The sequence below is a fragment of the Choloepus didactylus genome, chromosome 5 (genome assembly GCF_015220235.1).
Source record: "Choloepus didactylus isolate mChoDid1 chromosome 5, mChoDid1.pri, whole genome shotgun sequence".
In the NCBI taxonomy this organism is placed as follows: Eukaryota; Metazoa; Chordata; class Mammalia; order Pilosa; family Megalonychidae; genus Choloepus; species Choloepus didactylus.
The window spans coordinates 99,938,376-99,966,228 of record NC_051311.1 but is presented as its reverse complement, the minus strand read 5'-3'; the positions used below and the strand labels follow the sequence as shown (position 1 = coordinate 99,966,228).

Sequence of the window (27,853 nt, the reverse complement as noted above, 5' to 3'; positions counted from 1 at the left end):
CAGCTTTGAGAAGTCATACAAGAAGCTCCTGGCACCCTTCCCAGTCCCTCCTTCTTTCCCTCCCAGGGCAGTTTCGAGGTGGCCAGCAGTCCATTTGTGAGTCCCTGAACTTGATCCAGCAGCAAAAGACTGACTTGCAAAACTCCTCCCTTGCATGCCCCACTCCCAGCAGCTTGAGACAACAAAAACAGTGTAAGAAACAAATGAATCAGGTAGCCTGAGGCACAAAGCTTGCCTACTTTAAGTCCTGAGGTGGAACTCCTGAGAGAGAGAAGTTCTGTTTCTTGGAAATTAGAGGGGGCATTCAAACTCTTGTAACTGTCCTAAGGCTAATGTTAAGCACAAGTCCACAACAAGAGCAGACCCAGAAAAGACAGGGAGGACCCTGCCCTTTGCATTTACCTTGAGCTGACCTTCCTGGTAGGAGGGCTGAACTCTAAAGGAGAGCGCCAACCAATGTAAAATCAACTTGCAAAGATGGTGAAAGGTGCTTTTTGCTTAGGTTTGCTTGGTTTTGTAGGTCCTGACACTCAAGAAAATCTCTGTCATACCACTAGCTGAATACAAAATCAAGAAGCAAATGTCTTAGGGAATAAATCCCAAAATTAATATTTTAAAATATTAAAATGTATGGAATGCAACAAAAGATTACAAGACAAAGAAAGACGAAATGAAGCCTATTGAAAGGAAGAGGGTAAAAATCCAAAAAACATCAATGAAGGAGACCAGACTGAGTACATACCAGAAAACAACATTAAATGAATGATCTTCAATATGCTTAAGGAGATGAAAGAAAATAACAGAGAAAGAACTAAAGTATATCAGGAAAGAAATGAATGAACAATATGAGAATCACAATAAAGAGATAGAAATTCTAAAAGGAACCAAACAGAAATACTGGAGTAGAAGACTACAATAACTAAAATGAAAAATTCCCAGGAGGGTTTCAATAGCAGATTGGAGCTGGCGGAAGAATGAATCAGTGAACTTGAAGAAAAGACAATAAAATGAGTCAGGCTGATAAACAGAAGGAAAAAAGAATCATACAAAGTGAAAATAGTCTAAAAGATCTGTGGAAAATAATCAAGCATACCAATATATGCATTATGGGAGTCTCTGAAGGAGAAGAAAGAGAAAAGGGGGCAGAAGGAATATCCAAAAAAATAATACAGAGAACTTCTCAAAATTAGCAAAAGATATGAATATGTGCATTCAAGAAGCCCAAAGAACACCAGACAGGATCATACTGATCAAACTGTTGAATGGCAAGGACAAGGAGAGAGTTCTGAAATCTGCAAGAGAAAAGTAATGTGTTATATACGAGGGATTCCCAATTAGGTTAAGTTCTGGTTACTCAACAGAAACTATGGAGGCAAGAAGGCAGAGGCTTGAAATACATAAAGTACTGAGAGAAAACAGTTACCAACCAAGAATTTTATATCCGGTGATACTTTCTTTCAAAAACTGAGGGAGAGATTACTGCATTCCCAGATAAACAAAAGCTGAGGGAGTTCATCACCACTAGACCTGCCGTACAAGCCATGCTAAAGGGAGTGCTTCAGACTGAAAGGAAAGGACACTAGACAGTTGTTCAAAGTGGCATAAGGAAATAAAGACCTTCAGTAAAGGTAACAATATGGATAATTATAAATACCCATACTATTATATTGTATTTGTTGGTACAACTCCACTAATTACATCCTACAGGTGCTAAAATACAAATGTATAAAAAGTAATGATAAATCTGTGGTATGGGATATACAATGTACAAAGATAATAATTTGTAAGAAGTACAAAAAAGTGTGGGGAGATACAGGGATATAGGAACAGTGTACACGCTACTGAAGTCAAGTTGCTATCAAATCAAATATGATTGTTATATATTTAGGATGTTATGTTTTAATGACAAAGACAATATATGAACAATATACCTAGAAAGAAATGAGAAGGGATTCAGTATGGTGCAATACAAAAATCAAATAAACAATGAAATGAGGCATTAATGGAATAACCAGGGACAAAAAAAGTATAAGATATACAAAGACTAAATAGCAAAATGGCAGAAAAAAGCCTGCATTATCAGTAGTGACTTTAAATGAAAATTGATTAAAGTCTCCAGTCAAAAGGTAGAGATTGGCAGAATGGATTAAAAAAAACAAAAAACAAAAAACAAAAAACCATTCCCAACTCTATACTGTTTAGAAGAGATGTATCTTAAATTCAAAGACATAAGTAGGTTGAAAGTAAAAGGATGGAAAAAATATACCATGCAAGTAATGACCAAAAGAGAGCTGGGGTTGCGATACCAATATCAGAAAAATAGACTAAGTGGGAAACTGTTACGAGGGACAAAGAGTCATTATATACTGATAAAGGGGTCAACCAGAAGACATAATAATTATAATTCTATATACACCTAACAGCAGAACCCCAAAATATATGAAGCAAATACTGACAGATTGAAAGGGAGAAATAGACAGTGCTACATAAATAGTAGGAGACTTTAATACACACTTGTTAGGAAAGTCACAGACATCTGTTAAGTGACCATCACTCAGATCTCACCTACCCTCATCTCCTTCCCTGGGGAAGTCACAAACACATGCTAGGTGGCCATCCTCTGGCCCTCCACTACCCCCACATCCTTTTCTATTTTATGCCATACCATAACTCGGGGAAGATATTAAATCTAATGAAAAACTAGGCAAGACCTTAAACCTGGAAATTGGGAACAAGCAACCCCAGATATTTATGAGGGCAGGAATTCTCAGTGGCAGGGTCCCTTCCACACTCAAACAGTATAGATTGGTCTCTCTGTTCCAGCATGAAGTCAGGTGTGTGGAGTTGCCATGTATCAATCCCAAAACCCAGAGCAGTTTTCAGATACCCTGGGAGACTGGCCATGATGGGACTTCCTTCCCCTGCTCTTTTAGATTTTTTATACTAAGTGAGTAACTAAGAAATATGCCCTTTCTGGACTCTTTATTCTGCACAATAAAGGGATCATTTGCTGAAAGTTGCTGTTGTGTCCTGAACCTTTGTCCCCAGACATACTGCTGTAGTAACTCACTCAACTTTCAATAATGGAACAGAACATCCAGACAGAAGATCAATAAGGAAACACAAGATTTGAATGATACTCTAAACCACTTATACCTAATAGACATATATAGAACACTTCACCCAATAGCAACAAAAGACATTCTTCTTAGGTGCACATGGATCATTCGCCAAAGACCATATCTTAGGCTATAAAACAAGTCTCAATAAATTAAAAAATAATGGAATCATCCAATGAATCTTCTCTGACCACAATGGAATGAAGCTAGAAATAAATAACAAAGGGAGAAATGAAAAATTCACAATTATGTGGAAATCAAGCAATGTGATCTTAACCAGTGGGATAAAGAGGAAATTACAAAGGAAATTTATAGCTATAAATGTTTACATTAAAATAGAAGAAAGATCTCAAATTAGTGACCTAACCTGAAAGCTGGAAGAACTAGGAAAAGAAAAGCAAACTAAACCTAAAGTGAGCAAAAGAAGGGAAATAAAGATTAGAGTGGCGATAAGTGAAATAGAGAATTAAAAAAAAAGAGAGAAAATCAAAGAAAACTGAAGTTGTTTATTTGAAAAGATCAATAAACTTGACAAATCTGTAGCTAGACCTGTGAAGAAAAAAAGAGAGGGGACGCACACATAACTAAAATCAGAAAAGAAAATGAGACATTACTGAAATAAAAAGGACTATTAAGAAGTTAATATGAACAACTGTATACCAACAAATTAGATAACCTAGATGAAATGGACAAATGCCTAGAAACACACAAACTACCTACACTGACTCAAGAAGAAATGGAAGATGTCAACAAGCCAATAACTAGTAAAGAAATTAGAATAAGTAATCAAAACCTCTGAATAAAGAAACGCACAGGGCCAGAAGGTTTTGCAGGGGAATTTTACCAATCTTTCCAAGAAGATTTAACACCAGTCCTGCTCAAGCTATTCCACAAAATTGATGAGGAGGGAATACTCCCTAATTCATGCTACAAGTCTAACGTCACCCACATACCAAAGCAGATAATGACACCACAAGATAAGAAAACTATAGATCAATATATCATGAATATAGATACAAAAATGCTCAATGAAATACTAGCAAACTAAATCCAACAGCACATTAAAAGAACTATACACCAAGATCAAGTGGAATTTATCCCAGTATGCAAGGTTGGTTCCATATAAGAAAATCAATTAATGTAATACACCACATTAACAAAAAAATCCAAATGATTGTCCCAATTGATGCAGAAAAGGCATCTGACAAAATCTGGCATACTTCTTAATAATAGTGCTTATAAAATGAGGAATAGAAGGAAACATCCTCAAGTTGATTAAAAGACATATATAGAAAACCACTCTACTTCCTGGTGAAAGACTAAAAGCTTTGCCCCTAAGATCAGGCATAAGACAAAGATGTCCAGTGTCACCACTTTTATACAACATTGTACTGGAAGTTCTCGTTAGAGCAATTAGGGAAGAAAAAAAAAAGGCTTCCAAATTGGAAAGGAAGAAGTAAAATTTTCCCTATTTGCAGGTGATATGATCCTATATACAATCATGGATTATACACAGCAAAGCTCCTAGAGCTAATAAATGAATCACAATCAAAATACCAATAGCCTTCTTTGGAAATGGAAAATCATCAAATTTATACAGAAGGGTAAAGGGATCCAAATAGCCAAAACCATCTTGAAAAGGAGAACAAAGTTGGAGGACTCACTCTTCTTGATCTTAAAACTTATTATAAAGCCATATTAATCAAAGCAGCATGATACCTGCACAAAAACAAACATATAGACCACCGAACCAATTAAGAGTTCAGAAATCAATGCTCACATTTATGGCCAACTTATTTTTAACATGAGGGCAAAGAAAGAATAGTCTTTTCAATAAATGGTGCTGGGAAAACTGGATCTCTGTGTGCTAAAGAATGAAGGCGGACTCCTACCTTATAACATATAAAAAATCAATTAAAAATGGATCAAATACCTAAACATAAGAGCCAGAACTTACACTCCAGGCAGAATCCCTAAGGGAGCATCTTCAGAGCTTTATGTTCAACAATGGTTTCTTAGACTTTACATCCAATGCACAGCAATAAAAGAAAACATAAATAAAGGGGACTTCATCAAAATAAAAAAATGTTTGTGCATCAAAGAACTTTATCCTGAAAATAAACAGATGACCTACACAATGGGAAAAACTATTTGGAAGCCATAAGGATTTAAAATTGAGAATATACAAAATCCTTCAACTCAACAACAAAAAGACAAGCAATCCAATTTTTAAATGGACAAAAGACTTGAATAGACATTTCTCCAAAGAAGATACACAAATGGTCAAAAAGCAGATGAACAGTTGATCAACATCATTAGCCATTAGGGAAATGCAAATCATGATGAAATACCATTTCACACCCACTAGAATTGCTACTATTAAAAAACAAAATGGAAAATTACAAGTGTTGGAGAGGATGTGGAGTAACAGGAACATTCATTCATTGTTAGTGATAATGTAAAATGGTGCAGTCACTGTGGAAAAGTTTGGCAGTTCCTTAGAAAGCACAGAATTATCATATGACTCACAAATCCCACTACTAGGTATATACCCAAGAGAACTGAAAGCAGGGACTTGAATAGATATTTGCACACTGATGTTCATAGCAGCATTATTCACAATTGCCAAAAGATTGAAGCAACCACAGTGTTTAGCCAATGAATGAATAAACAAAATGAGGTATCTACACACAATGGGATATATGCTGGTTTGGATGTTATGTACTCCATAAAAGACTATATTCTTTTAATCCCCTCTTGTGGCGGCAGAACTATTGTGGGTGGGATCTTCTGATTAGGTTGTTTCCATGGAGATGTGACCCCGCCCATTCAAGGTGGGTCTTAATTAGTTTACTGGAGTTCTTAAGACCCAGATGCTTGGAGATGCAGACAGAAAGACATTTGGAGATGCTAAGCTAAAAGATGAAGCCCAAAGTTTGCCCAGAGAGCTAGAGAAGGCCCCCAGATGCTTAGAAGAGAAACACCCTGGGAAAAACAAGCAAGGATGCACAGGAGTTGAGAGAGAGACACTAAGACAGAAGCCCAGAAACATTTTGGAGAAAGCAACTGAAACAAGAAGCTAACCCCGGGAGAGGCCCAGCAGACTCTGGCCATGTGACAGAGGAATCCCAGATGCCATCGGCCTTTCTTGAGAGAAGCTTTAGCAAACTGGAACGGAATATTATTCACCTGTAAAAAGGAATGAAGTTCTGATACATGTGACAACATGGATGAACCTTGAAGACATCATGTTGAATAGAGCAAGTCAGACACAAAAGGACAAATATTGTATGATCCCACTGATGTAAAATAATTAGAATATGCAAACTCAGAAAGAGTCAGAATCTAGAATATAGATTTCCAGGGGATGGGGTGGGGGTAGGGAATGGGGAAATAACACGCTTAAAATATACAGAGTTCCTATTAGGGACAGTGGAAAAGTTTTGGTAATGGATGGTGGTGATGGTAGCACAATATTGTGAACATAATCAACAGCACTGAATTATATATTTGAATGTGGCTAAAAGGGTAAATTTTAGCTTATATGTATGTTACCAGAATAAATACATATTTTTGGTAAATTTTAGCTTATATGTATATTACTAGAATAAATACATATTTTCAAATCCAAGGGACTGTACAATACAGTAAACCCTAAGTTAAACCATGACTACAGTTATTAGCACAATACAAAAATTTGCTTTAATCAATTGTAACAAATGTACCACACCAGTCCAAGGTGTTCATAATAGTGTGGTATATAGCAACTCTGTATTTTATATATGATTTTTCTGTATACCCACAACTTCTCTGAAAAGATAAAGAATAAGAAAAAGCTTTACAATATTTTCATTTTCCTCCTAGAGATTTTAACCACCATTTCTTAATGTGTCCTAGTTTATAACATTATTCATTATAATAATAAAAATTGAATACAGTAAGTATTTAAACCTCTAGTTATATATACCATAATTTCATTTTATCCATTTAATGGAATGGAGTAAATATGGAGTCAACAATATTTATCAGAATAACTGCTTCCAAAATGGTTTAGGTTTTATTGCATTACTTCTTCCCTCTTATTTTCATTTTTTTTGTATTAATATAAGTAAATTTGTTAGCTTTTCAAGCCCAGAAATATTTTCTACATTAACACTCCATAACCTTAATAATTTCCTAGATTATAATAGATACTTTAGTCTTCATTCAACTTATCCATATGTCTGTATGTGTATGTGTGTATGTAGCTAGCCATATATGAAAGAAGTTTTCTGGAGATGCAGTTTTGATTATATCCATTGTTGTCTGTTAGATGATTTGTTATATGCAAGAGCACAAATGGTTCAGAGAGCATTTTTCCTGTAACTTACTTTCATCTATATAATAGAACAGTAAAATACATTCCTGACATCTTTTCCATGTGTGCTCTTGCATGTTTCTATATGTATACAACTTTTATTTATGGCTTACTATAATTATTCAATTCTGTAGCCCAATAAAAGAGAGTTATGGCACCTTTGATAGTCAGATACAGAGAAATCACAAAATAATTTTATTTGTATTATCCTTTTATTGACATCACTTTGCAGCTGACATGCCATGTTGACTCAACTTTGTTTAAGGCATTTTAAAAATTTCACTGCAATCCTGAAATTTTTTTTTTTTTTAATAATCTTCTAGCTTCTGTCCCTTTCAGTAACTCCAAACACCTCACACTATTTTGAGAATAATGGCATTGTAGAACTTTTCATCTGGATGCATAATTTAGAGATCTAGTTAAGCATACTCATTTTATAGAAAAGAAAATACAGTCTTACAAAATTGTGTGAATGGTCCAAGATCACGGAGTTATACTGAGAGAGCCCAACACCATCTTTGCTTTTAAGTTAAGTAGACTGCACCAGCCACAGTATAACTGATCCCCCTCTTTAATGATCTTTCTAATGGGAAGAAGTTTCGTGGTTGTGTTTAAATCTTCCTGGAGGTAGTGCAAGAGCTACGTTGGTGTTGAGCAGAAACTCCTTTCAAAGGCAAGCACCAAAACTTTGTCCTTTCCCTTTTCGTGATAGGGCCAGCTACATTGCAAGCAATATGTAGACCTGTGAGTCTGAAGGAAATGGTGCCTGCCTCATTCCCAGCAGGAATACATAGCAATGCAGATATTCCTGTTAATAAAAATGATAAACTGTAGAGGTAACAAAAGAAAGCTTTCCAAGAACAAAAATTGAAGGTTTGACTATTACATCACTCAATGCACTAGCTTTTCTTTTTTTTTTTTTCTAAATCTTCCCTTGGTTTTATACTTACTAAAGATACTTGTTTCAGTCAAATATTTAGATTTTGATCTTGCTCTATTTTAAACTGGTCCATTATCTTCCAGGCCTTTGAAAAAATAAAAACTACCAATATTGGGACTTTTTTTTTTAACCCACAATGTAAATTTATCTTTGATAAGTTATGAACAAATAAAGAAACCTTTTCTTCAGAAAAAGAAGATTCAATAATCAAGACAGGCTTTGCCATAACGGTAACCCTCTTTCCACAGCAACAACTATATATTGGTTCAACTGCTGGGGTTGCTCAACTGCCTCTGCACCGGTGTGATATTTACGGGAAAGCCTGTGCAGAGTGCTGCCTCGCCCGAGACCCTTACTGTGCCTGGGATGGCGCTTCGTGCTCTCGCTATTTTCCCACTGCAAAGAGGTAGGAAAAATATTTAAAATAAATACAAATGTTTATTTACCTTTCTCTATTTTGCTTATGGAGCAGCTTTCTTGAAATAAGGACATCACACTTTGCTGATGCATAAAAAGTTTTAAAGGGTTTTCCTTTTTCTAAAATAGTCAAAACTATAGGAAAACTGAAGGAAAGTTGGATACCAAAGGTAATGGAACAAATGTTTGCAGTAAATTACAGAGGAAAATCTATCCCTAAATGTTTACATTTTGAAATTATAAAATTTTTCAATTTATTTTTGCACAGAAGGAACTGAGGGCCAAAGTCATAGAGAAACTCATAAACAGAATTTGGACCAGGTCTCGTGCCCTTTGACCTTTTGTCGAAAAATGTTCCTTTTATTCTATCAGCATCATTCTGTCTCATTTTAAAATTTCAATAAATTAATTTATGTTTCTGGAAAAATGGAAAATCCTCCGAGAAAGGAATTTATTTACCATTAGAATCTTCCAAGTAAAAGAAGTAAGTATAAGAAGTAATACCTTACTTTTTTGTCAGTGATATGTGTAATACTGATCAACATCTCAAAATATATCTTTATTTGACCCATCGTAATTTAAATGCCACTATATTATCATTCTATCATCTTGCAATTGCCGTGTTTGAACTTGAAATATAAAACCATGCAATAACACACACACACACATATATATCGTAAGTATACTCAATATTCAAAAATACTTTTTAGACATACTTGAATAAAAGTATGCTAGATATACCTAGAAAGTTATCAAAAACAATATTACATTTAGATAAACCATAACTATATATTCCTGTATACTAGATTAAATGCATTACAAAGGAATAGTTATTCAATCATTAAATTTAGTATTATATTCAGCAAATGCTTTTATACAGTATGCCTACAGAGAACTCCTAGACATATCCTAAAATTTGTACACAAACTTGGTTACTATCACTTAAAAAATTAACAATTTTTAAATTTGACAAAATAGGTATCTTGACATATTCTCTACTATACACTGATGGCTCCTTTTCTCTGTTGATATTTCCCAAAGGTTAAGAAATGAGCAATGACAGATGAAAATAATGTAAAATACCTTGCTAATAAGAGTCCAAAGATTAATAGCATGCATGTAAATCTATTGAAACATACACTAGAAACCAGCGTTATTAAGCCACTTCATTTTAGGGACAATATGATTTGTTTTGACTTGAACTAAAGCTAATGTTTTCAAAGAAACTATGACTTTCAAAGAAGCTATGACTATGACCATTGATTTTCTATAGCTAGTGAGGTGTTTTCTAGCACATTCAGATCATTTTTAATGTTTGGAAAAGTATTAGGGGAAAAATGATCCTAATGTCTACTTAAATATTTTACTTACACACTGGAAATAGCGTTGATGGTAGTGTTCAGTCAATTACAGTTTAAATATATCATATCATTCCATATGCACTAAAGCAGAATCTTTTTAATACTAATATTAGATGGATATATAATACTAGCTCATACCATATAAGAAATACGAAAAATTTTCTTAGGCCTTCAACGTTCAGAATTAAGGCGATAGCAAGTTTGTGTTACTTTCATATACCCATTGATGATGTTGGAATTTTAAATTTAAAATAAAAATTTAGTGTGGAGATATCTTATTGAGCAAAGAACCATGGATATTTTAATAATGTACAGGTTTTGCAGCAATAAAATTAAATTATTTAGGATTAAAATTGTATCCTTCCTGAAAGTATTTAGCACTAGGGGGCTTTAATGTTAGTCACACAATATGGAATTTGTGTTTGAACTAAAGATGAGTATTTCCTTTTCATGTGAAAGCATATAACATTGCCAATTTTAAGCTTTTCTTAATAAGAAAGACAATGAATAAGAAAATTATAACCACATCAATAGTAAATTGAAGACTGTGTATTGTGTATTTGAAATGTGTTTATGGCATACCTACAATTCAAGATTGAAGGAATTATTGTTAACACATTTTTGTTGTGCTTCACAGATTTTACTAACTCCAATTTCATGTGTCTGACACTAGTCTTTGAAAAGGATGTTTAGGGGCCTCTCATTTTATATATTCTTTGTGATGGCATTTTTCAAAAGCCTAAATGGCGGTGAAAAATGCCTTCCCAAATGTTTTGTGGTTCGTGTTTCACAAGTTCCCTTGTTGGTTCAATTTTGAAATGTGCAACATCTGTTTGATAGTCTCACTAATTCTACAAATAGAAATCTATAAATACTTTGGACTTCTAAATTTATGAATACAGTAACAAATTCCATATTTCTAATTCTCAGTAGCCTTCTGAGAGTTCTTTTCAGGGATGGTAACTAATTTTGCAGCAAGACAATACCCATTAAAATAGATGCAGAAAACAGTTGGGCAAGTGTCCCCAGTCTTTTCCAGTCTGTTACACATAGCCAATCTCCATTTTAGCTACTTCCTCAAACTACATATTTCCCTTTTTATACAACAATGGCTAAAGCCTAGCTCCTCCTTCCCAGTCAACCATCAGCAAAGTGGAGAGAAGATGCCCGAAATGTTCTGCAACTAACAAGATCTGGATGGTTCAATATAGGAGCAATTACTTTTGATTTTTGTAAGCATTTGGCTTTTCTGTAAGCTTTGGTTAATTGATCTCTTATCTTTTACCATCCTCTGGTAAACCAAGGCCATGTTCCTAAGCACAACAGTTGTTGTTTTACTCCTTTTATTCATTTCATAGGTAAATTGATTTACATTCATAGACATGTAATCATAAAAGAAACTGGTTTTAAAAGAAAAAAAGTTGATATAGTAACCAAGAAAGAAAATTAAAAACTAACTTAAAAATAGAATTCTTGTTCTTAATTTTTTTTTAATTTAACAAAAGTCTGTTTAAGGAATTATGTATAAGAAAATAATGCATGAGAAAAAGTGCATTCATGTCAATTTTATTTTTCAAGCTCACTCCATTAAAAACCAGAAAAAAGGTTACTTTACTGAAGAAATGGGTTATTTACTCTAAATTTTGAAGTTAAACCTACAGATATTAGATGTGAGATTCTTATAGTATGATATCCAGTAATGCAAAACCATGACTTCTCTGCTATCAATACTTCAGAAGACTTTTAACACATTCTTACATTTTTTCCATATTGGTCATCTTGGCTATTGCTCTTATTGAAATAATGAATTACTTTTAAGAAGTGTTTTAACTGGTTGTAGATGCATCTCTTCCTATAAGCTCCTGGATTCTTTGATATAAATTTTTTATTTTTCTTCATTCTTATGACAAATTCCAGAGGGAACAAACAGATACAATAATGCCTTTTAAATGAAATTGTTTCAGACGCACAAGACGACAAGACATAAGAAATGGGGACCCACTGACTCACTGCTCAGACTTACAACACCATGGTAAGTCACACAGTTTTCATCTTTCAGCCTGCTAACACTGGGATAAAATCATAAGCAACAATGCATATCCATACACATTCATGCGGGTGCACACTCCTCTCCCAGAATTCTCAAAGAAACTCAATTGAAGAGAAAGAGAACTTAGTGGAAAGATAATTCTAAATAACACAAAGTAGTGAATTATATTTTATTATCTTAGGTATGATAGTAGGTATAATAGACTCTCACATGATTTGAGATCAACTTTCCCTTTTATTAACAAAAAAGAAGCCAGGTTTAAGTAAGTGCTTCTGTACATAGTAGCAACCTAAGATCTTATGTAGCAAAAATATTAATAAAAACATATAAAAGAAGAAAAGTAGTCATAAAGTAAGTCATACAAATTTTTTATTTATATGCTGATGATATATATATATATATATATATATATATATATATATATAGCCCCAATATATTGTTATTGGGTATGCTAAGATAATTCAGTTGTCTCCACAATGAGTTTACTAGTGTATTTCCTTGAATTGGACATTTTGGACCAAGTTCGCTTCCTAAAAGATACCAAGGTCTGTTTAATGTCAAATTAGCTTATTTAATGCTAAAATATTAACTGATCTTCCTTTCAAATGCAGTAAAATTGTAGGGATTCCCATCTACCCCCATTTGTATCATTTATGAAAATAAAAATGAGGCTTTGCTTCCCTCTACTGGGGAAACTCATCAGTGACATCACTGCTCAATTAAAAATGGCTACATGTTTTTTTAAATGAGAACACTGTAATTGAACAAATTATCCTCTTAAATTGGTGCATTTTACATTAATCCTAACATTATGTCTAATATTTTTTATCAGTTAACTTTGATTTTACTTACTAAGTCTGTGTGTCAAAATATTTATGTTCCATGAATATTATAAAAAGAAATCACACTGCACAAATAACATTCCCAGCAAGCATCCCCAAACCTTATCACTTTTATCAAATACACGTTTTCCTTATTGTGTATTCTCGATGTGCCAGAACTCGATTCATGAACATTCTCAGGGATTTTGTGCGCAATGGCAATGCCAGGAGACAATGGCCATGAATGGACCCCTATTTTTTTTTAATCCTATATGCCTTCCAAATTTTCTCCCCAACATTTTCCACTCTTTTACTCACCTAATTATAAGCAAGAAAGACACCATTAAATCAGAGTAAATGTTATAAGGTCAGCCTGAACGTCACCCACAGGTATGCCGTGTTGACACGCCTTTGACATATACTCCTTAAATTTTTTCAAATGGCATATTTTGTTTGGACAATAAAGCACTCACTAGTCTTCCATGAATATATTTTTATGTAAAGACATTAAATAATGAAGAGAATCATTCCAGAAATGCAGTATTAGCCATTATTAATTCATTATACCAAAGAATCTATTTAGATATGGAGAAGTTAGTGATGATAACTGGAAATAAAAGAAACAAGAGGAAGTAACTAGTGTTTATGAACAATCTGTTTGACTTTATACTACATATCAGTAAGGACATTGTTATTTTGCTGTTATATCCCTAGGGCTACAACAGATACAATATAATGGGTATTACAGATATTCAATAAATATTTGTTGAATTAATCTAAGTACTTGTCTTATTGCTTTTGCTTTTCAATAGATATTTGAATTAAATGGCATATATTATTTATTGTGAAAAAAGCTTTGTCATACATTGTTATTAATGCCATCAAATTCACATTCAGAAATAGAAAACCTTTTAAGGAGCATTGTTATCAATCAATCAATTAACTAATAAATATTGGTTTTACACTACTATGTGTAAGACACTATGCTATGTTTTGAAAGTTGCTACAGAATTTTATATATATATATATATATAATCTTATTGATACATCCATTTGTTTAGCAATCCAGTTCCATTGTATATCCAGTTAGTTTCTAAATAATATTATGTTGGAGTTATGAGTGTACATACATACAGGAGAAATTATCAAAGGAATTTTTTTTTTTAAGTGAGACCGTGGCTAAATAAATATTGTGGATTGTTGAATGAATGGGCTTTGGAGAGTGCTGCAGATTTTAAAGATGTGTTATGATTAAATTACTCAGAGACAAATAGAATGAGAAAAGCCTGTGAAACTTTGGTATATAGAATTTCTTGGCTACACAGAAAGTAAAACAAATGTGAATTTTTTTTTTCTCCTGATTTTTCAGTAGGAATGCATACTATTGGGAGAGGAAGGAATTGCTGTGGTTCAGTGTTACATGGTCTTTTTTTTGTGTGTGTAGGCAATTCTAAGTATATGTTAGCAATATATGGGAGGAAAGGCTAAAATAGCCCAAGAAGCTCTGCAGCAATAAAACATTCTATTTTTGAAGGCCTCTTTGTTCCTTGTCTTCTTGTATGGCTAATTGACCAAACATGAAACACATACAGTGTACATTATAGAGAATTTCACGTGTTTGGAAATAAAGCTATTTCCATTCCCATTTGGCCAGACTGTGCCTCACCATTAAGAATCAGTGCATTATCTTTGAATAGGTGAGGTCAATATTTGGAAGTAAAATGGGCAATAACCCATAGCCCAGCCATGTTAAATCATGTATGTTGTCTTGCTAATGTCACTTCTCACATTGAATAAAATATAGGTGCTCATATGGAAACATATAAAGATATGAGATGTTTTCACGGAAAACTGCTAAGCAACATGAAACTAAATTATACACTTCAGGCTGATCGTTTCCAGCTGTAATGGTAAATATATTCTGTAACACTCCATATTTTAAATATACTGAGGTTTTAATAAAAAGACTATATAAAATAACTCAGAATTAAGGTGGAAGACTTTGCACTTTAGATGAAACCTTTAACACTCAGCGCTCTGCTCCCTCTCATGTACAAGCTGCACTAGCAGTGAACCTGTTCAACTGAAACACACAAAAATCCAGCTCCACTTCCCTTGATCCTAGCACACTCTCCTCCATGACTGTTGTCTGCTCACCTAGGCTACTTTTAGTAGAAAACCCTAAATACACACGTCGGCAGGTCTTCTTGTCTTCCCACTCACACCTCATACAGGATGTGAAAGAGAAATCTCAGGTTATTTCCAATCTATTCCCTTCCCTAAAATAACTGGTGCACACAACTGAAGATTGTCTGACTTTGCATTCAAGGAAATGTGTGGCCAATTTACCTTTAAACTGCATCCCACTCCCCCTTTTTTTGTAAATAAGAATGAACACGCCAAGATCTAAATGTCCAGAAAGGAAAAAGCTACAACCTATGAAACAATGTTTTTAAATTTGTTTATGCTCTAACATCTTCTTAGATTTTTAAGTCTTTGAAATATTTCATGTCGTATCTTTTAGTTTAATGGCATCAATGAATTTAGCTTCCTATTAACTCTTTTGGTTGTTCTGCATGCATTTACTTTTGAGTATTCCACAGTAAAAGTCCATAGATTTCAATCTTTTTAATTATCTCTAAAAGTAGCCTATCTCAAGTCATGCCACTGTTGGCATCAAAATCATTCCAAACATCTTGGGCAGTGCTATCTTAATGACCTGCAAGAACTACAAACTTAGGATTTATAGCACTGCTCATATGGTCTACAGTGCCTTAGTCTCTTCATGTAGAAAATCTAGCTCTGAATCTGAGTACTTCGGCCCCAACAGGAGCCTAAAGATTTGATTACGAACAACGATGCCAGCCTTTAACATCCAGAAATTTCACAAATTATCACGTTTTATCAAATCTAAGATCTCAACTGAGTGTAATATACGCTGTTATTCTATGTGCTGCTAAGAAAGAAACACTGCCCAAGAAAGGCAGTCTAATAGACAAACCCATCATTGAACTGGTGAACCACATGATTCAGTATCCATGTAATTGAGTAATAAACTTCTTCATAGAAGAAGATAGTAAGAAAATGTTCCTGTTTTAACCAAAATCAGTGAGTGGAGAAAAAGAGAGGAGGCATATTTTGAATCACAAGATGGTACTCATGAAGGTTCACTGTGTGAATTCACACAGTCAGGGTGGAACAAAACCTCAAGCAGAGACCTTAATACAAGTGGTATTAGGTTGGTAGGGTCCCAGGTGACTTGGTAAAAGAACAAATTCCTTCTGGAAAAAATCAACTTCAGTTCAAATCATAGGCAATTGTAAGACATTTTGATATCAGAGATGATAAAGTATAAAGGAGTGTGCATCCTAGAATTAATTCGTTACAGAATTATCTTCTATGATTTTTGTAACCTTTTCTTGAAATCATTTTCACTACCAATAATCAACCACAATAGCTCATATTCTGATAATACCTTTAGCAAATAATCTAATTATCCATATTATATGATTTTGAGACACACAAATGCACATTCACACATACAACCTGAATAAGAAAATGAAGAGGTTTGAAATACTTTGGGCTATCATTACTCGCTTGTTGAATATATGCTTCTTTTGATATTGATCCTTGCTTAAGGATTTTTAGTATGTCATCAGAGATCATCTGTTTATATACCTCTATTTTAACTGTTCTAAACAGAGAGTTTTAAGCATGCTTATTTAAAAAAAAAATTCAAAACTCATGAGGAACATATATCATTAAAATACAAGATGGTATTTTCATTATTGTTTATGGAAGTTTTCTGTTTCGGCAAATGGGTGTTTTCCATCTCCCATTATATCTCTTGGGAAAAAGTAAATTAAATATTGAAGTCCATGTTTCCTGATTTTTTAAGTAAAAATTCCTATGGTAACTTTGCTCTGGCATGCAGATTATTTGTGCTTTCTTTGGTAATATATTTACTCTAAAAGCACAAAAATAAAACATACCAGATGTTCTATATAGAATAAAATTACAGTTGATATCTTCATATTGGTATTGCTTTTTAAGTAATTGAGTTTTGACCTGCCCAATACTAAGCAGCACTGTAGTCTATGAGTTCACAAGAAAGCAGGGTCAACATAGGCAGTGTTAAACACAGTGGACTTTATAACACACCACTTAATTTCACTATATTTTAAACTAATAACCTTTAAAAATAAAATACTAGTGACTCTCCCTAATAAAATAACTACTTAAATGGAATAAAGTAAACATAAAACGACTCTGTCTGTCTATCCATCTACCTATCCACCTACTGACAAGCACAATACTAACCCACAGGAATCGGGGGATTCAAGGATGATTGTAAGCTTCTTGAATTGCAAAATCTAAACAGTATATCCTGGTAGATAAATACCTCCCAGTATGCAAAGACAAATCTTAATTTGGGGGATAAAACAAAGTAACTTCAAATTTAAATTGATTTTAGCAAGTTAATAAATTCTAAGTTTAATTTATTTCTAAGTCTCCATTAATTCAGTCCATTTTGGACTTGACAAGTCAGACCCACTAAACTTCACATCGACTGGTCATAGATTTCTGATTAAGCACATGGTCTTTAATACACATATATGCATGCATTTCTAGGTACATGGATGCATGCAATCATGCATTCAACAATCATTTATTGAGAACCGAGCTGATATAACAACTCAGTGTTGGAGTAATGTTGCACTAAGCATTATATTGATAGATTTTTTTTTTTTTTACAAAAACATGATCCATGTCATATAGTTTACTATATACTGTAGAATTTGTTTTATGCGCAATACAATATGTGTCATCATTCAATCAGTTGTTAACCACCTTAATGGTCAGGATGCAAAAAGAATTGAGAATATTAAGTAGAAGGCAATTAATTCAAAATAGGATGATGAATATTTTATCTTCATTTAAAAAAAATTTAAAATATGTTGTCTTTCCAAGTGATACTAATTCATTTATTAAATGCCTTTTCAGTCACTGCTACATAAAGAGGTGTTTTTCATCCACTTGAAGTCAACCTAGGGTATTTTCTCCTGATAAGGCATCTGTTGTAATTTTAGAGAAAATCGTCTAGAACCCAGTAAGGAAAACCTAAGTAATTATGTTTTATATAAGTAGCACATACCTACAGTTTTCTGTCACCAAGAACTGTTGGGCATCATTTCCCTCCCTGCTTTGTTGCCCTTTCACACTATTATTGACACAAATGTTAAAATTACAATGTGATGAAAATTACTGAATTAGATTTCTCTTTGCGTAGCTGAGCAACTAGTATATTTATTAGATATATTAGCTAAATATTTTAAATAATTTGCATCCATTTGTCCCTCAAAATATAACTTTTGCTTTTATATTTTTACCTATGATAATCAGCCTTTTAATAACAAAGGGGAAGAACATCAAAAATGGTAACAGAGATCAAAACACCTATCACATCTCAGTCTTTCTACCTCACACTCAGTCTCACTACCTCATATCTCAGTCTTTCTACATATCAAATTCTCTAAGATTGTTGCATTATTTACATTTCAATCTTAAGAGATATTTATAGGGTTAAAATGGAAAGTGAAATAAATGGAAAGCTGATATGTGATGCCTTCTGTTTCTGCTATATTGGAAGAGAATCAAATGCTAAATAAGGCCTTTAGCAACATGATATTTCTGGCCAAATGATGGATATCAGACTTTGTGTTGTTACAAAAGGAAGCAATTTATTTAACTTCTTTCTTTCCTCCCATTCTTTCTGGTTTATTAGCCTCATTTCATTTCATAAATTATCCCACTAAAAGAGGAAATGATTAATTGAAGATTGCTTCCTTAAAAACATTATTTCTTGTCATTAACAGCTGCAACATATTGTAACATTATGTTATCCAAACACACTGTGGTGCTTTTAAAATAATTTTAATGTTTTGTTACTTTCATTTTTTTTTTTTTTTGCTCTAACTGTTCAGATTGTTGAGCTCATGGGAATTCATTGTGTCAATTTAACTACACCCGTCTTATGTATTAGTTTTCATGACAAAAGTTTGCATTCATTAAAAAAGTTGCTAAATGTGAAATGTATTTTAAAATGGTTACAGTTAGCTTGTTTTCTTTCTTGAAATCTACAAGATTACCCATTGGCCTGACCACCCTTTAGAAGTACAGGTTTCCATGGAGATGGGGGAAGATATTCATGTAACTTCTGAAATCTCTTTCTCTTTTTATTCTGTATTGCATATTTGGAACTTGTAACTTTGAAGCATGATTTGATTAGTCAGTGCCTGTTCCCACTGCATCTCCAATCATATTTGCAACAGTTATTAAATTTTACAAATTTAGAAGATTTGAACGGTTTTCATTCACCAGCAGACTAATAAAGTTTTCTGTTGTAATTAGGGTTATAGTTTGTAAACACTTTTTGATTAATTAAAATCTCACTTCTTTAAAATTATCAAGTTATGATAAAATCAAATTATGATCTTCAGGATATCAAAGTTTATAACAGTTCCTTTTTAAAATTCAATCTAACATTTACCTGCATTTACCATTCAACAAGCATTAGCTAAGTGTTTGTGAAGGTCTTTGTGCCTGGATTATGGAACACACAGTATGGAGCAAGATAACCAGATTAACAAATAGCTGTAATATAAGACTACAAATGCTCTAAAGAGATACATAAAAAGAAATTTTTATGGAAGCACAGAAGGGGAAATGCTTTTTTGATAGTTGTGGTGGAGTAGAGCTGATGTTGGGAGAAAGACGATAATTTTCCTTAGCATGGATTCTTAGTAGGGGATTTAAGTACTGAATTCACGATTGAAACTATCACAACAATAGCAATAAAAATAACATCGCCAATAATAATTATGACTATTATAGCCAGACAATATATTATTTTTATATGGACATATTCTAGAGACAAAAATAAGATATTAAAAATAGTTATAAAATTTTGTCTATAATTGATAAATGACCTATCTAATATTATTAAAATAATTTGCAATTTTTTTGTTAAAAAAAGAAAATAAAAGATAGTATAAAAGGAACAGTGATTCCACACAGGCAAAGCAGGTATACTGGCAGATGACAAAACTAGGCATGCACAAAGGCATATTTACCAAGTTATAAGGGTAAGAACAAATTTGCCTTACAGCTTTCAGTCAGCCAAGGTAAAGGAGAAAATATAATCTAATGATGATTTGCAAAGTCCATTAAAAAAATAAATAAAGAATCCATTGTTCAAGAAAATCTGAATAGTTCCTGAAAACTAAGATCAGGAAGAAAAAATTCCTAAAGTGAGCAAAGAGAAAACTGCAATGCAGTGAACACCATACTCAAAAATACTGTGATATAAACAAAGTGGTCAACTCCTTAAGGTGTTTTTTATAGGCTCATTCAATATAGGTCACCAAACAATTCAATAAAATCAATTATCTGGTAGGATTAATACCACATAAGCAGCTCTCAGATCAATAGCTTAATTCAGAAAGACATTTTAGATTACCCTTACCCTGAATATGCAAGATTACTTATCCTTTGGGACATCTTTAATCAACAGTATTCTTCTTAATTGAGCTTTTGATTTATATTGGTAAATATGAGTTCAATGAAAAATACTTAGACCACAGCTATTCTATGCTGCCATTTCTATGCAAGCCTTTTGCTTTAGTAAACAATCAAACTGACAATATGTTTGATATCTCCAGAGAAAATTGAAGAGTTCAAGTTATAAGATGAGAATCAAAATACGAATCCTATTTGTAATTTTTTAAGAGAGAGAAATGCACATTGCTGTTGGACCTCCAAGTTTTCCATGTTGTAGGAAATCTACAAGCGGCTGAGTCAGAAAAGGAAATAGATATTTATTGTCTTCTAATCATTCTTTCTGAAATATTATTTGGGCATCTATTTATAAATTGCAGGTGTGGGGAAATTAACAGAAAATCTTTACAGGTTGGGTATCTGTCTATAAAGTGGCAGGTGTTGGGAAATGAACATAAAAATCTTTACAGTATTTGGGAGCTTGCCTGAGGCCACTTTAAAGTTATGGTCCTAAAGTAAAAGTTGCTGATGGTAGAACCATTCAATTCCATAGTAACTGGCAGAAACAGATACATTCAGTGCAAGTTAACATTTCTGTGATTGTTGTTGATGGCAACAGAACCTAACAAAACATCAAACATAGAATCTCAAACCAAAGAAGTACAATTGTACATCTGTAAACTGACCATGCTTAGTTGTTAATATGACAGGATTTCTAGCTACAACTAGCTTGGAAATGTTTCCCTTTCTTTTTGTTTGGACAAAGGAGTGAGAGAAAGGGTCAACTTAGAAGGGAAGGCAACCTTAATATATAGGCAAGAGTAGCTACACAAAGAATTTAACAAAAGGCACAAAATCAAAGAAACAAATTAGCCAATTGAGGTTTTTAACTTAATCAGGTGGAAAATACCTGAATGTCAGGGTGTTTCTTGAAGAAGACCATGAAATACTGATATATTGAACTAAAAACTACTTGGTATAAATTCTTTGTCAAATCAAAAACCATCTTCTGTTAGATTTTTTGGATAAGTAGTAGATAAAATGAACTTTTTTTAAATGTAAGAAAACATTTACTATTAAGATAATTCTGTCTTTTCTTTTTATTTTTTAATACGCTGGGAAGAGATAAAAATACAACTTATTTTCCAAGATCATAACGAAAGATTTAAAAAAGCTATACATATGGATCAGCCAAAATGATTAAATTGATTGGGATGACAACAACTCAGACCATGATTTTTAAAAAACTGTACCAGTGCTGTTTTACTTATATTGAAATTCTTCTTTCCTAATATAAAATATTATTCTTCTTAGCTATGCATCAACTAATATATTGAAGGATTTAAACAGAATTCTATGTTTGAGAGCAATAATTTACTTAAATCTTAGGTTTCTATAGTAACTTAGACAGGTATGTCCTTGAACTTTATGTATTTGGATCTTTACAGCAACCCTAGGTGAGAGAGAATTCAGTTACCATGATAAATTTCTACATAAGAAAAGATGGCCCGGGAGGCATGGCTGGTGAGCGAGAAGCCAGTGGTAGACTACATGTCATTTGTTTCTAAATCCATTGGGATTTTTTTTTTCTATGCTATGCTGTCATGTATCTTATGATTTATTCATATATGTAGATTGAATGAAAGATGCATGAAATGTCTATTCCTAAAAGGAAAAGAATTCATTGGTCAAAAAATTTTAACTGCATTTTTTTTTTCTTTTAATTGATGCCATACACTTTAATTCTGTTGATTATTCCTTTTAGGCAGAACAGCTCTTAGTTACCAAAGTCTTGGGCAAGGCATATAAAATTCCTTATTTTTTTGGTGACTAGATTTAATTTCCAATTCAAGCTTCCCTTTCTCTAGGGTGGCAGAAACTTCATAGAAGTCGATCAGCTCCTTGAATGCCCCCCACCCTCTTCCCCAGTATTATCAAGGTGTTGAGGAAAGCACATGGTCCTCGCTGTCCTCTGTTGAGTGTCCCATGAATGCTGAGGAGCAGCTGGATTGGCCACTGAATCATCTGGTCCTTGGTCATCATCTCCACAGTGAGCCCTGGAGGTGTCTCTGTTTCTCAGTTGTATGAGCCCTGGGAGATCTCACTGCTACTCCCATGGTATGTGATGGTCCAAGGAATCTTTTTTCCCTGTTTTGCCATATACTAGAGCATAGGTATCTCTGTGAGACAACTCATGGGCTTGTCAACCTGAAGTCACTCTTCAGGTGGTTTCTCTCTTGGGTCTTGCCCTGGTGCTCTACCTTTGGAGTTGAGAAACTCTGGATCTTACAAACTGATTTCAGATATTGCAGCCTCCCCAGGAACCACCTGTATCAATACCCTCTGAACTACAATTTAGTGGTAAGAATTAACAGTAAGAGATGTATTCAGTTAGGAGTAAGAAATGTATTCAATGAAAATGTATTGGCTTCTCTAACAAGGCATTCTTACTATTTGTGGTAGTTCCTGAATCACGGGAGATTTTCCAGCCCCTGTTGGACATAGCAATTCTACTCATCTCTATCTGGGGAGGAAGAAGTCTTGCAAATTAGCACAACAACATGTACCATGTTTATTCAGTTCAAAGACGGCATTGATTGTAAAATGCATTAATAATTTCAGAGGAAAAAAACTTATCTTCAATGTAGATAACTGATCAGATACACAAAGATATACATCTACAGTAGGAAAAGTACATGTCTCAGAATCAATCAAATACTGTTTTTTCTTTATATTTTGGTTATTTCTTGGTTTTTCTTACTTTCAGGGGCTTAAGTATGAAGGGACAGATATTTCCCAATATTAGAAGTGTTTCACACATAGGGCAATAGAGGAAAAAAGGCACTGAGACTGGCATTCTTGGAAAGAGCAAATCAAAGCAGACGGTCAACAGCAGGCAGAGCGAGAATAGGAGATGATGAATATGGGTGAATATACAGAGATTGGATACAAGCAGGGTTTGAAAAGTTTGAAAAGCTTTAAACCTAGTAAGAGCAAATTCTATCAGCTATGACAGACCAAAGTACTCAGCCAATTATGACAAGAGTAAAACTGTCAAAGTGATATCAAATAAAAAGAAGAATCATTTTTTTTTTAATTAAAAATCTAGCTGTTTGGAGTAGAGTGTAAAAAATTTTTCATCTGTCCAGACTGTCAGCTTTCTATGCATGTGAAAATGTATTTATTATTTTCTAAATTAATTTAATGAGTTCCAGATTGTGCAGGATGTCATAATGGAAACAGGATTATACAAGATTATAAGGAGTTTTTTCTCTAAATGAGTTTTACCTAGACTCCCTGTGTCGTCTTTTGATCTTAACTGTGTTTCATTTACCTCACTGAAGGAGGTTACCTCAAGGGTAAAATAATAGAAAGTTAATCAGGAAACAGGTTTCCTTTTTGCTGTATTTTGTTATATACTCTTGCCATATTCCTTAGCCTAATTCTTGAAAGTAAATTTAAAATAAGGACAATTGAAACCACATTGCATTACAGCTATGCATCTTTCTTCTGAGCCATCCTAAACACTTCATACCAATTGATCTTCAGAACAAACCTGTGCATTATTTGAGGTTTACTGGTGGGGAATATAAACTTCCTGAACTCTACTTTCTGTAAAATATTAGGTAAATATTATTTGTTGATGAATTTAATTTTTACAGATAAAAAGCCACAAAGAGGTAAAATAATTTCTTTGAAACAGATAATCCTTCCCAAAGGCCCACTCCAACTACGTTTCTGCAGAGAATAATGCATTAAAATCTGGACTCCCTATCAGAATGCAGAGTTCTACAGTGAAAATACTTTCATGTAGAGTATCATTATGGCATATAAGGATGTATAGTTATGCTGCACACGACTGGCTTTGTTAATGTAATGTTATTCCAGTAGACAAATCTCTGCATAAGAATCATATAATCCATACTGAAGTGATTAGTATATTTAGGTAGTAATTTGGATTCTGAAACCTTACATTCTTGATATTTCTCCATCTTCAATCAATTTGGAAAAGCCTTCCAACTTGGCAACAAACTTGTCTCCTAAATTTCCAAATAAATATTTTGGAAAGTTGAGATTATTTCTCTGACTTTTTCCCATTTTCATTTTCTCATCACCAACCAGATAATCACCATGGCCGCAGCTTTGAGGAAAAAATCATCTATGGAGTAGAAAATAGTAGCACATTCCTGGAATGCAGTCCAAAGTCACAGCGGGCTCTGGTCTACTGGCAATTTCAGAGGCGAAATGAAGAGCTAAAAGAAGAGGTATAGGAATGAAATCGACTATAACTTTTCAATCTAATTTATACTAACAAGTGTCCTCACATGATTGACTTTGGGAGTGGAGCAAACCTCTTTTTTACTTTTATCCTTTTTTTATCCCATCAATAGCTCATACACTAGACTCATTCATTGAAACCTCATTTTATGATAGGCTTTGTGCTAGGAGCTGGAAAACACAGGTAAACTGGGAGGAGCTTCTGCCCCTGAAAGAGTTCACAGCTGGTCTGGGATATATTTTTGAGTCATTATTTCTTACTGTGGTTATCAATAAAAGCAATTATGTTATCTATCTATACTTGTGCACAAAAATCATATCCTCCCCCTAGTTTTAATTTTTATTCAATTAATTCTTCTACCTAAACATAATTTCCTTTCCATTAACTTTGTCCTCAAATCAGTAGGAGAGGTTGGGGGAAGGTAGTAGAAGATTTAGTATGTATGAAGGGTCTGAGGTCCCAGTCTCAAGTCTGAGGTGGACTAACCATGTATTGTCAGGCAGTGCTGCAAAATCAGAGAATTCTACACGGAAAATCTCAGTGAATAATCTGAGCATTAAATAATGGCAACCCAACTATATAGTTGATTTATAAAGTGTGTTAAATGGAGACAATTTTATAAATATACACTGAGTATAAAGGTAAAAATCCTCCATTATCTTTTCTGATATTTCAAGCAGAGCCTTTAAACTATGTAATCCTATCATGCAAATGTTAGAGTTACCAGCAGGGGCTTTCAGGGATCTCTGTTATAAACCATATTCAAAATAAAAGCAAGATTAGATATATTCAAGAATGTGTCATATTTATGCCACATCTAAGAGCAAGGGAATTGAATAGTTATTAAGCATGTAATCCTGGTTTGTTTGTTTTTTCTGCCTTTTTTCCCCCTGTTTTTTCCCCAAGTTTTTCTCATTATAAAACATTCTAGTGCCCCCACTGTTTTCTAGTATGGTGGTTCTGTATTTCCATCGTCAATATTTAACATTATTTTTCTCCCATATTTACATACCTACTTTTGAATTTATAAAATAAAGTGTACCTTTGTTCTTTCTTTCAATTATCTTGAATATTTTTAATTATTTCACTAAAAAAATTCTATGAAGACAGTAGTACAACCAATATTTTGTATATACATTAAAAATAATTGACAGGTTTCCTTTTTCCCTGATGGAAAATGAGGTCATTTCTCTTAAATTCGAAATTTTATTAGCTATTCAAATGTGCCTCAACACATAAGTTAAATTTTACTGACACAGGGTTCCAGAACTTATATTTGCTTTAAATGTATACATATTTTACTCCCAGATTAGAGAGGATGATCATATCATCAGGACAGAAGAAGGCCTTCTACTGCGTAGTCTACAGCGGATGGATTCAGGCAATTACCTCTGCCATGCTGTGGAACATGGGTTCATGCAAACTCTTCTTAAAGTCACCCTGGAAGTCATTGACACAGAACATTTGGAAGAACTTCTTCATAAAGATGATGATGGAGATGGCTCTAAGACCAAAGAGATGTCCAACAGCATGACGCCTAGCCAAAAGGTCTGGTACAGAGACTTCATGCAGCTCATCAACCACCCGAATCTGAACACAATGGATGAGTTCTGTGAACAAGTTTGGAAAAGGGACCGAAAACAACGTCGGCAAAGACCTGGACACACACAGGGGAACAGTAATAAATGGAAGCACTTACAGGAAAATAAGAAAGGTAGAAACAGGAGGACCCATGAATTTGAGAGGGCACCCAGGAGTGTCTGAACTGTATTACCTCTAGAAACCTCAAACAAGTAGAAACTTGCCTAGACAATAACTGGAAAAAATGCAATATACATGAGCTTTTTTCATGGCATTATGTGGATGTTTACAATGGTGGAAAATTCAACTGAGTTCTGCCAATTATCAATTAAGTCCATGAGTAACTTTCTTAACAGGCTTTCTTCCTAATACCGACACCTAATAGAGGTCAAAATTGAACACAGATGTTGGCTTTAGCAGACTTAATGTTTCCTATGAGATTTCACTACACAGGTTTCACTTTCTTCTTTGCCTGAGAAATGAAAATGTCATTTGCTATATTGCCATCTAAAGAAGAAAAACTGCATCAGCAAAGCCATTTTATTGAACTGAAAGTTTTAAATAAACTGCATGGATTTACTAAGCTGATGAATATTCCAAAATGTGGTTGGGTTCAAGGATATTTTTGTTGACTAGCACTCTTGTTTATATGTACTGGAGGAGTAAAATGATACTGAATGAAATGGTCTGTGGAAATGTTAAAAAAATGTAAACCATCCATCATCCAGAAGAAAAATGGAATACACTGATCTACTACTGATGTCTTCTTTCAGCTTTGATCTAAAGATGTATTTTATTAAAACTATAATTTAAATGTACCATGACAAATATGCAGTAAAAATTAGCTCTTTTCTAAGCTAGAGTAGGTTTTTGTCTTACAAATATTGTGCTATATAGTTTTTGTTTTAAAAATTCCATTTGTGTGCTCCTTTTTTTTTTTTTTTGACATCTTCTTTTCAGTCCGTAAAAGGGAAGATGTTTTAGCAACACATATACATCATTAACTGTTAATTCCTAAAACCTAGATATAAATTATTCTTTATTTCTTTGAGGAAATCAAGTGAATAAGAGCTGTCCACATTTTCCCTTCTCTAAGTATTATCTAAGTTAATTTTAACCTGCATAATATTCTCACAAAAACAAACGGAGCATTGAACCGGCAAGAAAAAGGGAAAAGCAAATTGATTTGTTAAATGTATTCAATTGAATCTAATGGCTCAATGAATGGAAAAGGAACTGCATAGTTCATGAAAACAATAAGCATTGTCTCAAAATAGTGTTAATAAGAAAATGTCTCTCAATTCTGTGCTTGAATTCCCCCCTGCATGATATTTGAGACATAACGCTCTCTTGATTCCATTGGGAATTACA

General features: G+C 33.6%; 1 protein-coding gene across 1 annotated transcript in view; it reads left to right on the top strand.

Moving 5' to 3' along the window:
- The window catches only part of SEMA3A (semaphorin 3A), a 225,140-nt gene extending 197,826 nt beyond the window's left edge, over positions 1-27,314 (top strand). The window contains exons 14-17 of the mRNA XM_037837473.1: positions 8,665-8,822; positions 12,159-12,226; positions 24,745-24,887; positions 26,210-27,314. Of these exons, the coding sequence (XP_037693401.1) occupies positions 8,665-8,822; positions 12,159-12,226; positions 24,745-24,887; positions 26,210-26,665 (825 nt within the window). The 3' untranslated portion in view covers positions 26,666-27,314. The remainder of the gene's footprint in view (positions 1-8,664; positions 8,823-12,158; positions 12,227-24,744; positions 24,888-26,209) is intronic.
- The last annotated feature ends 539 nt before the right edge of the window (positions 27,315-27,853 follow it).